This window comes from Pan troglodytes, chromosome 15 (assembly GCF_028858775.2).
Source record: "Pan troglodytes isolate AG18354 chromosome 15, NHGRI_mPanTro3-v2.0_pri, whole genome shotgun sequence".
Lineage (NCBI taxonomy): Eukaryota > Metazoa > Chordata > Mammalia > Primates > Hominidae > Pan > Pan troglodytes.
The window spans coordinates 31,003,102-31,016,002 of NC_072413.2; the positions used below are offsets into that span (position 1 = coordinate 31,003,102).

The 12,901-nt window shown below is 35.1% G+C and overlaps 1 protein-coding gene across 8 annotated transcripts in view; it reads left to right on the forward strand.

Moving 5' to 3' along the window:
* AKAP6 (A-kinase anchoring protein 6) overlaps positions 1–12,901 on the forward strand; it is a 622,676-nt gene that overhangs the window by 552,123 nt on the left and 57,652 nt on the right. For all 8 annotated transcript variants that reach the window (XM_509893.8, XM_016925975.4, XM_054666458.2 and 5 more), the window contains one exon: positions 11,196–11,411. In XM_509893.8, the coding sequence (XP_509893.4) occupies positions 11,196–11,411 (216 nt within the window). The remainder of the gene's footprint in view (positions 1–11,195; positions 11,412–12,901) is intronic.

Here is a 12,901-nt window from a genome sequence, read left to right on the forward strand (position 1 = left end):
GTTTAGGGAAAGTAACAAAGAAATTAAAGAATGCCACACAGAGATAACCGCAGCATTCGTGGGATAACTCACTGAGGGTCTACATTTTTAGAATGGTTATTATATTTTGGCCCTCAGCTACACAAAAGCCAAGAGGAATAGAAATGCTCCTTTCCACGTAAAATTAATACATATTTTTTCCAACAGAAAAAAATACAAACTATTAAAACATAATTGTGAATGTTTGTAAAAAAATGATTCTTTTCCTTTGATGTATGTATTCATCCAAGGATCTTGAAGAATTTACAGTATTAATTAATAATCCTGGTTGCCCTTAATGATTCAACTTGATTGGTGAGTATACCAGATGGCAAGAAAAATTAAGATCTTTAGGTCAAAAGGTCAGGTCAATAAGCCCATGGAGGTAAAGGTGATTGCGGTAACTTTAGACCTCACTTATTTGTGGACTGGGTAAACAAACAGAGGGGAGGTAATTTTTCTTAAAAATGAAAAGATTTACTGAAAATATTTTTATTTTAAATGGTTATAAGAAATAATTTAGTGTTTGAATCTAGACTTGTAATATCATGTACAATGTCGAAACATTGTACATTGAAGAGGAGCTGGCACACTACCCAGCTCCTCTTCAAGAGCCAATAGAAATATGCTTGGTGAACCAACTCAGGAAGCTTTAATGCTATTTTTAAAATCTAGCTTTTACATTGAATAAACCAGTTTGCTGTTTTGAAAGAAGTTATAATCTACTTAAAACTGTCATTCTCTGTTTCTGACTTGCAATTAGATGATATTTCCAAAATGTCAAACTTAGATTCTGCTTCTACCATCACCATAATAAAATGTGACAGCCAAGATATTATATCAATACCTTTTCCATAATTAGCAATAAGGATCCTGCCAAGGGTTAACTAGAAAAGTTTCGTAAACGTTTTTCTACAAATGGTCCTGAAGACAGTGTTATGCTTTTAAAATCTGCTAATGTGGCAAAGTCTCATGACAACCAGGAGACAAATCTATGAGCAAAACTATTTGGAGAGAATACTTCTGTAGTATATGATGTATGTTATGTAAATGAGCTTATTAGGGCTCTCATCTATTTTATTATTGGTGACCAATTTAATAGAGGCATTTAAAAAACAATATTTCTGCCTGACTCCTAGAAATGAAGAAGATACATTGATATAATTGAGAGCAAATGATTGCATGTCGTGCCATTTAATCATGTCATTTTTCAATTGCTATTTTTTGCACTTCACTGCATGCTTATAGAATATTTAGCTTCAATATAGATTAAGTTCCAGGGTTTGCAACTGAGCTGAATCTCTATATTGGCTGACGTTGTCTTTTAAGTTTGTAATCAGTTAAAAGAGCCAGATGTCATTTGCCTATATTTTCTTTAAAATATGCAAGTCATTATTCATACTTCATTTGAGGTATTTTAATGTTTTGCTATTTTGAAGAATTACTTCTTACAATTCCAAGATACAAATTCTTATTTGCAGCATTTATATACAAGGTATAGTTAAACACATAATTGGCTAGAGAATAGAGCTATCAGGACCAAAAGAGCTTCTGACCCTTTGCTGGAAATGTTGATAATCACTTGCCTAAATGAATGTTTCCTACCTTTTTAATCTCTTCTTTATTATTTATATAATTTACATCTTTCTCAGGAAAGAGATTACTCCCACTGTCCCCAGGAATATGAGGTCTTTGAGAAAAGGTTTTGTCTGTTTTGTTCACTGAAATATCTGAAGTTCTTACAACACTGTCTATTATGAAAATTGTTCCATAAATATTTGTTCAATGAATGAATCAGTATTTTTCCCATCCCTGTTATTATAACCACCCTGAGCTTAAATTTTGTATAGATTACTAACTGTTACATATTTGCAGGCCTGTGAAGATTGGACCTCTAAAAAGGTTCAATCTCCTTCCCTTTGCAGAAAGAGCTTGTTGGCTGTCTTAACAATAACTTTCTGGCTATGGCCACTTCTGGTTAGAAGTCAGGGACAGGATTGTCTGAAAATGTAGAAATCATACAGGCTTCTTCAGCTTTCTTATGACAAGTAATGTAGCATATTGTTTTTGTGAATCAGCTTTGGATTCAGGCTGCCTGGGTTAAAATCCTGCCTTTGTTGCTTATTAGCTGTGTACCTATGGTCAGCTACTTAACCTCTCTGTGTCTCCATTTCCTCGTTTGTCAAATAGGTAGATGACAATATTACACACACACACACACACACACACACATATTGTAGTGTTGCTGTGAGGATTAAATGATTCAATACATATAAAGTACCTTTTAAAATGTGTGGCACACATAAATATACAAAAAATGTTTGTCATTACTACTGGAGATTAGTGAAAATAACCAAGAAAATATTATTTAAAATAGTGCTCCAGCAATTGATAAGTCCCAATGATTATAGGCTATTATTCTGTATTCAAGTGAATCTTTTTTTTTTTTTTTTTTTGAGATGGAATCTCTCTCTGTCACCAGGGCTGGAATGCAGTGGTGCGATCTCGGCTCACTGCAACCTCTGCCTCCCAGATTCAAGCAATTCTCCTGCCTCAGCCTCCTGAGTAGCTGGGATTACAGGTACATGCCACCACGCCCAGCTAATTTTTGTATTTATGGTAGAGACGGGGTTTCACCATGTTGGTCAGGCTGGTCTTGAACTCCTGACCTCGTGATCCGCCTGCCTCAGCCTCCCAAAGTGCTGGGATTACAGGTGTGAGCCACCGCACCCGGCTTCAAGTGAATCTTGATGAAATATTTGAAGAGAATATAACATTATTTTTATTTTGTATTGGTTCAGATGCATATAGTCGACTCAGAATGATCTTTGGTGAAGTATGTGAAGCACATCTGATATGTCAGGTCTCTCATTTTTGTACTGATACTAACACCACAATAGATTACAGTTTCATAAGATGTATATGATTATATATGAAATTCATCACTGCAATAATTAGATTTAGTTAACATTCTTCATTTCCCACATTTGCTTTAACTCCTCTTTCAGATTCATAGTCTTCTATGTTTACTTTTCTGTTTATGTTTTATGCTATTTCTAGGAGTAGGACAGCTATATTAAAAATGACACTGCATTATTTTTATCATACAGCAGAATGTCTGATCTGTTGGCAGAAATACATAGATGTATATGGCAGAATGTATGTATAATGTAGTAATGACTCTATCCGAGGACATTTTATAGCCATAACTTAAAAAAAAAACAAACCCTACAAGTTTGCATTGGTAAATTAATCCTTGTATCCACCCATGGTTGCAGAACCATAGTGATTGTATGGTATTAGTTATATCATTAGCATCTGTTGTATGACACACCCTAGCAGAATGGTAAATTCTCTGATTGTATAATCATTTATGGGGTTGATAATATATTTCTGGCCTTACCAAGAGGTTTTCTTAAAATAATATTTTCACTGAGATATAATTTACATACCAGAAAATCTTATTTCAGGATGTTTTCACCACTCTTAAAAGAAACCCCTTACCCATTAGCTCGCTTTTTGCCCCTCACTGGAGGCCATGGCAATCACTATTCCACTTTCTGTTTCTATGTATTTGCCTATTCTGGACATTTCATATAAAAGGAATCGTAAAATATGTGACCTTTTGTATCTGTCTTCTTTCACTTAATATGATGTTCTCAAGGTTCATCCATGTTATGTATAAGTACTTCATTTTTAAATGCCAAATAATATTACATTATATGTATTTACTGCATTTTTTTAATCCACTGACAGTTGATGGGTGTTTGACATGTTTCCACTTTTTGGCTTTATGAATAATGCCGTTATGAATATTTGTGTGTAGGTTTTTATGTGGTCATATGTTTTCAGTTCTCTTGGGTATATATTCAAAAGGAAATTGCTGGATCATATAGTAATTCTATGTTTAACTTTTTGAGGAAATGTCATACTGTTTTTTCATGTGGCTGCACCATTTTGCAATCCCACTAATGGATGAGGGTTCCAATTTCTCCACATCCTTGTTAACACTTGTTATTTCCTTTTTAGCCATCCTACTAGGGGGTGAAGTAATATCTAATCATGGCTTACATTTGCATTTATCTGATGACTGATTATGTTGAGCCTTTTTTCATATTTTTTTGCCATTTGTATGTGTTCGCAGAAATGTCTATTCAAATACTTTGTCCACTTAAAAAATTGAGTTACTGGTCTTGATATTTTCTCCCATTCTGTGGTTTTTCTTTTCACTTTTCTATGGTAGCATCTGAAGTGCAAAAGCTTTAAATTTTGATGAAGCCCAAAAGTTGCTTATACTTTTGTGTCATAAAGAAGAAGCCATTGCCTATGAAGTCAAAAGCTGTTTCTACTTTTAATGTAATATCTACAAAATCATTGTCTAACCCAACATGAAGAATATTTACCTCTATATTTTCTTCTAAGATTTTTATAGTTTTAGCTCTTACACTTAAGAGTATGATCCATTTTGTGTTAGTTTTGTAGATGGTGTGGGATAGGGGTTCAATTCATTCTTTTGCATGTGGATATCCAGTTGTCTCAGCACCATTTGTTGAAAAAACTATTCTTTCCTGACTTAATTATACCAGAGCTTTTTAATTTTACTTATTTTATTGAAAGATATCTTATATTTAATCTTTAATCTGCCATAATTAACTGTAAAAGAAGTCTTTTATGGCATAAATTAGTCTTGATTGTATGAACATTATCTTGTCTACACTATTACAGCATCAGAACACTAGGTGATATTTTGTTTCTACATTGAACTTGTTATTATGTGAAGTCACCTTCTCAGAGAAGCTTTATTGAAAACCCAAACTAAAATAACTCCCCAGCCACTTTCTGTCATATCACCCTGTTTTATTTGATAGCTTTTAGCACTATCTGATATTTTCTTGTATATTTCATGTTTTGTTTCCAGCCTCTCATCATTCACATGCATACAAATGTGAATGTAAATTCTATGAAAGTAGACATTTTGTGTGTCTTGCTCACTGCTATATCCCCACCACTGAGAGCACTGCTTGGCAAATAAAAGGCACTCAATAAGTACATTTGGATGGACAGATCAATACTTGAATAATGATTATTACCACACCCCACTTGAACTTCCATCTTGTTTTAAAATGTTACAAAAATTATGGCTTCTTGGCCTTTTAAAATGTGTGCTCCCCAACCTGTAATGCCTATCCTCTCTTCTCTCCACCTTTCTTACCTTCAGCAACTTTCACAGCCTGGTTTTAGTCCCACAAATCCTAATCTGTCTACTCCAGTTAATAATGATCTTTTTTATTCTCAAACTCAGTGCCCATAGTTTAGCATATATATCAATCACACCTTACATTTGGGTCATGGCCTCACTATTCTCAAAGCACATTCACCTCTCTTACCTTATTTAGAACCTACTACAACCTGGTGGTCTTACAGAAAACCTTTGCCTCGTATTTATTTCTCTCACTTTGAGGAATCAGTGTCTTCTCTTTGCCACCAGCTCTTCAGAACAGGTACATTTTATTACATGCCTCTTATCCACCAACACTAATTCCATAATGAAAAGTATAAAGTTTGGCACATAAATGATGCCCAATGAATGCTTATTTGCTATGAAAATTATCATTTGCTAACCTTCCCCCACAAAACAATGATCCCAAAGCAGCCAGACAAATGCATCTTCTAAAGAAGCATAGAGGTACCAGAATAGCCTCTTATTTTCCCCACTTGCTCTATTTCTTATTAGAGTATAGCTTCAGGCATTAACATTATCTGTACCTGAGTACCTTGTACCTTCCAAGTAATCATCATTGTTTTGCTTTATTATGTGTGCTTTCTGGGAGCAGAGTTTCTTTTTAGCTTAGCACAATGCCATATGTATTAGAGTCATTAATTAGCAAATGACTTATTTGATAAAAATGACAAAAAAGAGTAAAATCACCAAATACTGGATCCAAATGACCTAATACATAATTGCACTGGAAATTCTGGAGGTCATCAAGAAAATACTAGTAACATAAAGATATCACTGGATGAAAAGATCTATTCATTGATTCACTCATTTCTTTTCAGTCATTTGATAAAAATAGGAAAGTAATTGATCATCAACAATTGTGGTCCCTAGGCTCTTGGCTACCAGTTTCATTCCAGAATTAGAACGTAAAATTTCTATTACTATTTTTATACTTTAAAAAGTCTACTCAGCTAGATTAATCCTCTTACCTAAAAACTAAGTTTCTTTATTTCCTGTAGACTAGTGTTCTCAAACTTTAGCATGTATTGGAATCACTTATAGAGCTTGCTTGTTAAAGCATGGTTCATTGGGCATCACCCCAGTATTCCTGATTCAGAAGACGTATAGTAGCATCAGAGAATTTGCAGTTCTAACAAGTTTCTGGGTGATGTGAATACTGCTTGGCATGGGCACCGTACTCTGAGGACCCTTGTTGTAGAAAATCTGGTCATAGGTAGCAGACAAAGAGGAGACAGCAAAACACATGGAAAATTTTAGGAAACTCTTACAACTAGGGGATGCAGCTGCTCTCTTGACATTTTTTTTTTTTTTTTTTGAGACAGAGTGTCACTCTTGTAGCCCAGGCTGCAGTGCAATGGCACGATCTCAGCCCACTGCAACCTCCGCCTCCTGGGCTCAAGCGATTCTCCTGCCTCAGCCTCCCGAGTAGCTGGGATTACAGGCACCCACCACCACACCCAGCTAATTTTTATATTTTTAATAGAGATGGGGTTTCACTGTGTTGGATAGGCTGGCCTCGAACTCCTGACTTCAAGTGATCCACCTGCCTCCTCCTCCCACAGTGCTGGGATTACAGATGTGAGCCACTGCGCCTGGCCCCTCTTGATAATATTTAAACTAGAAGTCACCTGTGTTTGTTCACGCTTCCCTTCTCTCTCCAGCTAGATTGAAGGCAGGCATATTATCATATATGCAGATTATACCTTCTTTGTTGTGCTTGCCACATAGAAGCCATGCTCAACTGATGTTAAACAGTTGATCAGTTTAGAAGGCGAAGTCTAAAAGTGGGAATTGCTTCATGGGTTTTTTTTTTTTTTTTTTTTTTTTAACAGATCAGCTAAAGTCCCACCACTTTGTTCATATTGGCCTACCTAATGATGTTTAATCAACCTACAAAGTTAAATTATGTAATAAATATTGGAGACAAATTGCTTTGGAGTTTCTCAGCTAAATTTGTTTCTCTCCGTTTTTAATATATACTTAGTTCTGGTGTTTTTGAAGTATTATTTTCCTTCTCATCTCTCTTTTTTTCTGATCTGGTTCTTACATCTCATTTGCTGTAACAGTTCTTGGTGTAAATAAAGCATTTCTTTTATTATAAGCTTATTTATATCCTTTTATAAACTATATGACATTCAATGTCAAGTATGTGTATACAAGTAAATATAAGTAAATATCTATCTGTTTGCATATATGCACATATTTGATATATAATGAAGACTAAATACCAGTATTGAAAGTCTTAACTTCAACGGTGTTAAACTGAAGCCAATGTGAGGAATAATATTGCATATTTGCTCAATAATATGATTGGTTTAAACAGTTGAAAAGAGTGACAGAGGAAGTCAGTAGAGGAATAAAACCCAGATAAACCAAAAAACACCCCTGCACATTGCCACTGGTAAATTGAAAATCAAATTGACAGTTTACAAATGTGAAACAAAAGCCTTAATTAAGCCTGTTGGTAACTACCTTATAATGTGGATCGGAGATCATTATAAAGGGGGAAAAAAGACAGATAATGACCTCCATTCTAACAGATTTAACCTTGCAAGACGAAATTGCCTAAAGATTATCAAATTATAGGTAAATATAAAAGCACTTGGAATCCCTTTCTTAGGCATATTGATAGTTGTGTTTTTCTTTCTTTTTAAATTTTGTTTCCCTCTTCTTTGTAGTTTTCTAGGAAGGCAATATGACTATGCGTGGGAACCAACATGATCTCATTAGATATCAAGGAAAATGCTTAAAAATGGCAATAATGAAAAGCATTTCAAACTTTTCTGTTTCCTACTTCCTTTTCCAGCTCAGCTGCTTCACTGTCTCTCCCCAGCACACCAGGCACTCCCACTGCCAGAGGCTACTTACTTGTTTTCCACTTTAACATACCTCTCAGCCTTCTACCCGTGTAACTACCACCACCCATCTTGGTCCATCTGGTTCACACCATTCCCCTGAAGATTTCATTGACTCTTCAATAGCAACTTGCACATACTTCTGTTAGCACCATCCTCTTTGATATTGTACTTATTTGTATAGTTTACTTCCAGTAGACTCTCAACTCCTTGAGGGAAAAAGAGAACTTGCTCCTTTTTGAAACCTTCATTCCTGAAACGGTGCCTAGCATATGGAAAGTGCAGTACACATTTGAGGAGATCAGGGAGGTAGGGACGTGTTTGTCTTATTTCTGTGCTTTACTTAGGTTACTTACCTTGAGTTTCTGTTTCAAAGCACATTTTCTCTGAAATGAAGCCAAAGATAGTTATAATAATTGTTTCTATCTATGCATATTTTATTATGGAAATAATATAAACTACTGATTCTAAGAAACGTTGCCAGCACATCCACTGATTTTATTATGAATTTTTGATTACAAATGCATATGTATATTTTAATGGCTGTCATGGAAGCCCATTTATGTAGAAGAATGTTATTTTATTAATTATATCTTCTAGGTATAAAAAAGTACTGAAAAATATGTTGGTCATGTAAAATTTCCAATTTTCCCCTCCTTTTTAAAAGTAGCATTATTTCCCAAGTGCACATGTAGGATAAATTTTTAATTCAGAATGTAGACTAAGCCCTGTGTTCATTTAAAGGAAAAAAAAAAAAACCCTGCAGAATTGTGAATATCCAAAAATCAGATATTGAATATCAACAGTAATTGCCTTCTTAGTTTTTAAACCACTGTATTCATCTTGATTATTCATCTTAAGATAGGAGTGGGGATCACCTAGATACTTAAAATACTGGATACATTCTAGATACTTACAAAAAAATTTATGGCCAGTGATCTTTATGAAAAATTTCTCCTAGCAACCTCAGATGTCCTGTTTCAGAACTTTGAAAATGCCTATAAGGTGAATGAAGTCTGTTTGGGGTGCTTTGCAAATGTTGCCTGATGTGGCCTGTGCTAACTCTGCACATACCTTTAGTGCCATCCATTGCAAATTTTCATTTGGCTAAGAACTTTGGGACTTTTTGTTGGCTTAAGAAATACAGTTATTATGCTAGTTAACTTTATTTTAAAGAGAGTTTTGCAAAATTCAGTTCTATGGCACAGAAACATCTCTTTTGATTTTTCTAGGCCTTTACGCTTAACAAGTTAACAAAACAGAAACAAAACCCCAAATCCTTAATATTAATATTTATAGGACTCACTTGGGCCAATTTCATTTGGCCGTAATGTTATCTTGAAGTGTTTAATATTGGGCCCCAAATTGGCAGGTATTAGGTGGCCTTCATAGTTTGACTTGCCCAACAGTCGTTCTAGAGCAAGAGATAAATTGAAGGGTGTGTGTGGATGTGTGTGTGTGTGTTTGTGCGTTTGAATGAGAAGAAGAGACAGAGGGAGAGAGAGAAAGAGAACATGCACGTGGGGTTGAGGGGAGACATTTGACAGGGTTGTAGGAAGAGATGGTAACAATGCCAGTTGCCTTAGTAGGCTTAGGTTTTATCTTTGAATGTCTTAGGGATTTCTCCTCATTCAGCACTGAACCAATTAATAGCAGCAGTAAAGAAATTTGTCAGACATGGTGGTTATATCAGGACTTATATAGGGAAATAGTAATGAACTCTAGGAAAATAAATAAGGATAAGTTCAAGAAACATAACTGAAACTGCTGCGCTGGTATAAATTGAATAATAAAATTTCTAGTCATATTTTGCCATAAATAGAGGTTTGGGAATTTGTCATTCACCTTATTTAAAATTCAGAAATATTAAAGGTACAGAGTTCTCTCATTACAGAAATAATAGAATTCCAGCCATTACTGAGTCAGGGTCATTTAAATGGCTCCAGCATGCATTATATCAATAAGTGGGACATCTGTATGAAATGTCCACCTGCTGATCTGATACCCCCACTCCATGCACATTTCAGCGCACCACACTTAATCATTTTAAGATTTCTTCTAATGAAGCCTTATCTAGATTAACATTTTAAGCACAAATACTTTCAGGCATTAAAACTCTCACACTAAATGAAATTGCATTGTCTTGTTTACCCTTGTTGATTAATAAGCAATCTGTTAACTGTTAGAACAGTCCAATTGTGGCAGTAGAAGGAGATTAGTAATTCAGTGATGTTTGTGGATATAATCATCATTTCTCCTGAAGGCTCCGAATTAGAATATCACTTACACACTATCCGTAGGCAAAGAAAGGATATAATATTTTTAGACATGTGTACCCACTATTTTGCTTGAATCATTCAGTTTAGGGTCACTGCAGCAATACAAATGCTTCTGGGGGCAAAATGCTATTTTGGTGCCGGCATGTCCTTCTTAAGTAGTGTGAATGTCTATTAAAAGAAACACAGCAACCAACAAATAGTGCAGTAATAATCCAGTATCTTAATTTTCGCTTTCAGAACATTATTGCTTTGTTAATCAAGCTTCGGAAGAGGAATATTGCTTATCTTTTTTTTTTCAGATAATAGATTTTATATATAAAAATTCTTTGCAATCTTGTTTAACTTGTTCTCAGCCAGTAGAAAACTGAACTTTTTGCCTCCAAAGAATGTAGGAGTAAATTTGGAAAAATTCTATTTCTTTTCGGAGGATTTTTCTGTCTTCTGTGTTTCCTTCGACCTTATGTCAAAGCATGTCAATCTGTTTGGCATTCATCTGACCTAAATGATTTATTTCATTAGGCTAGAAATTGTTAATTACCCAGGTGTCTAGGGAGGACCCTACATTTCAGAGGGATAAATCAGTGCAAAAGTGTGGAGGAATGGGATGCAGCTACATTCTTTAGCATACTGGACTTCTGTAGGAGGCCTCCATTCTAAAAGGGACATCAGAGCTCTTCTTGTCCTATTGTTGGTAGCTGAGTGTATCACTACAATTTGAAATTATGGTGGAAGAAGGTGTTTCATGTTTTAGGGAACTCTGCCCTATAAACACTCATAGATTGGTTTCTCTCTATGTTGCAGTCCCTCTGTCGTGAAATCAAGCAACGACGTCGAGGAGTTGCCTCCATTCTGCGACTATGCCAGCATCTTTTGGATGACCGGGAGACTTGCAATCTGAATGCAGACCACCAGCCCATGCAGCTGATCATTGTAAATCTTGAAAGAAGGTGGGAAGCCATTGTCATGCAAGCCGTCCAGTGGCAAACACGTCTACAAAAGAAGATGGGAAAGGAATCTGTGAGTGATGCTTTTTTTAAGCATAATTGTCTGTCATTTTCTCAGACAAAAAATAATTCTTTCAGGCTTGGAAACGGTGTTCATCTTATAAATGGTTTTACTAACTAACTTAAAGTGGTTTTGCCATCTTACAAGTGGTTTTAACTAACTAAAGCTCATAGTTTTACTACGAACTAGCTGTCCACTAAATGAAACTCCATTTGTCATAACACTGACATTTATTTGCCTTATTAAAATGCCTTTAGTGTACCTCATTGTCTTCTTGAAAAAAATCACATGGAGATTTTGCTTAACCTTACCAACCTAAGCCATTAATTCTTTCAATCATTCCTTCGCTAACAATATTCATTAATCATACAATAACCCATGAATATTTTGCTAGAAAGTAGCTTAGTACTGTCAGAGCATATGGAGTAATGTGTATGCTCTGCAGATAATACAACGAAATAAAGTACATTGTTTACTTTTCCCTGACATGACATGAGTTAACATCATCTATTTGTACAGTAATCTCCTAGTGTTCCTGCTTAGAGCTTCTTCTGATAGTTACATTGCTGAGAATTGGCAAGTTTCCTCTTACAGTTTTAATGCAGTGCTCAAGGTGGTGAGTAGAGATTCCTTTTAAGGATTTTCCAAATTGAGTACAGGTTTAAGCTGTTGCTAGATGAAGGAAATAGATATAACTAGAAGTTGTTTCCTTGTAATATATGATGCATATTTGTCCAGAGAGCCTTCATATCCTTTAGGAAAGAATTTATCAATAAAAAGATTGCATACTCCAAATGACCTTGAGGTCCATGTCTATTAGTTGAAGGCCTAACTCCCATGTTTGACTTATATAAATGGAATACATACATACATAGAATGGAAAGTTTTCCTTATATGTTTATATTTTTCAGTTCTATAACTTTGGAAAGTTCAGGATCCAAAATTGAAAAATCAAATGTAAAAATCATGCCGCTGAAAAATTCTTTCCTCCTATGAATTCTGATTTTAACGAAGCCTTAATATCTGTTCTTTGACGTGTTAGGCACTTGGGACTGGGAACAGAAGGGACAATGAATCAGCAAGCCATCTAATTCTTTTTGCATCTGTAGATATATTGAGTCTGGGGGTGATTTTATCGTCAATAGTTCTGTTTAATTGTTTTAAGCTGAAGTTGTTAAATTTCTTAAGACTTCCAAGTTATTACTAGTAATCAGAGTCAACATAATTAGATGTCTTTTCTTGAAATGACCTGTTTTTTTGTAAAGCTATTTAGCTGGCATGTTTTTTGTTTGTTTTGAGAGTGTTTGGAAGGGCAGATGAGATTATTATTATTACTTTCTATACTTTTAAGCCTGTAATTGTGGTAGTGGCTGTAAGATATATGCAAAAATCGACTGCAGCAGGCAAAGTTGTAAAATTTTTGAAGCATTCAAACTGCTTTGGAGGAGGCAAAGTTGTGTTTCTTTGAGGATTTATTTGAAATCGTATGATCAGGGGTTCTA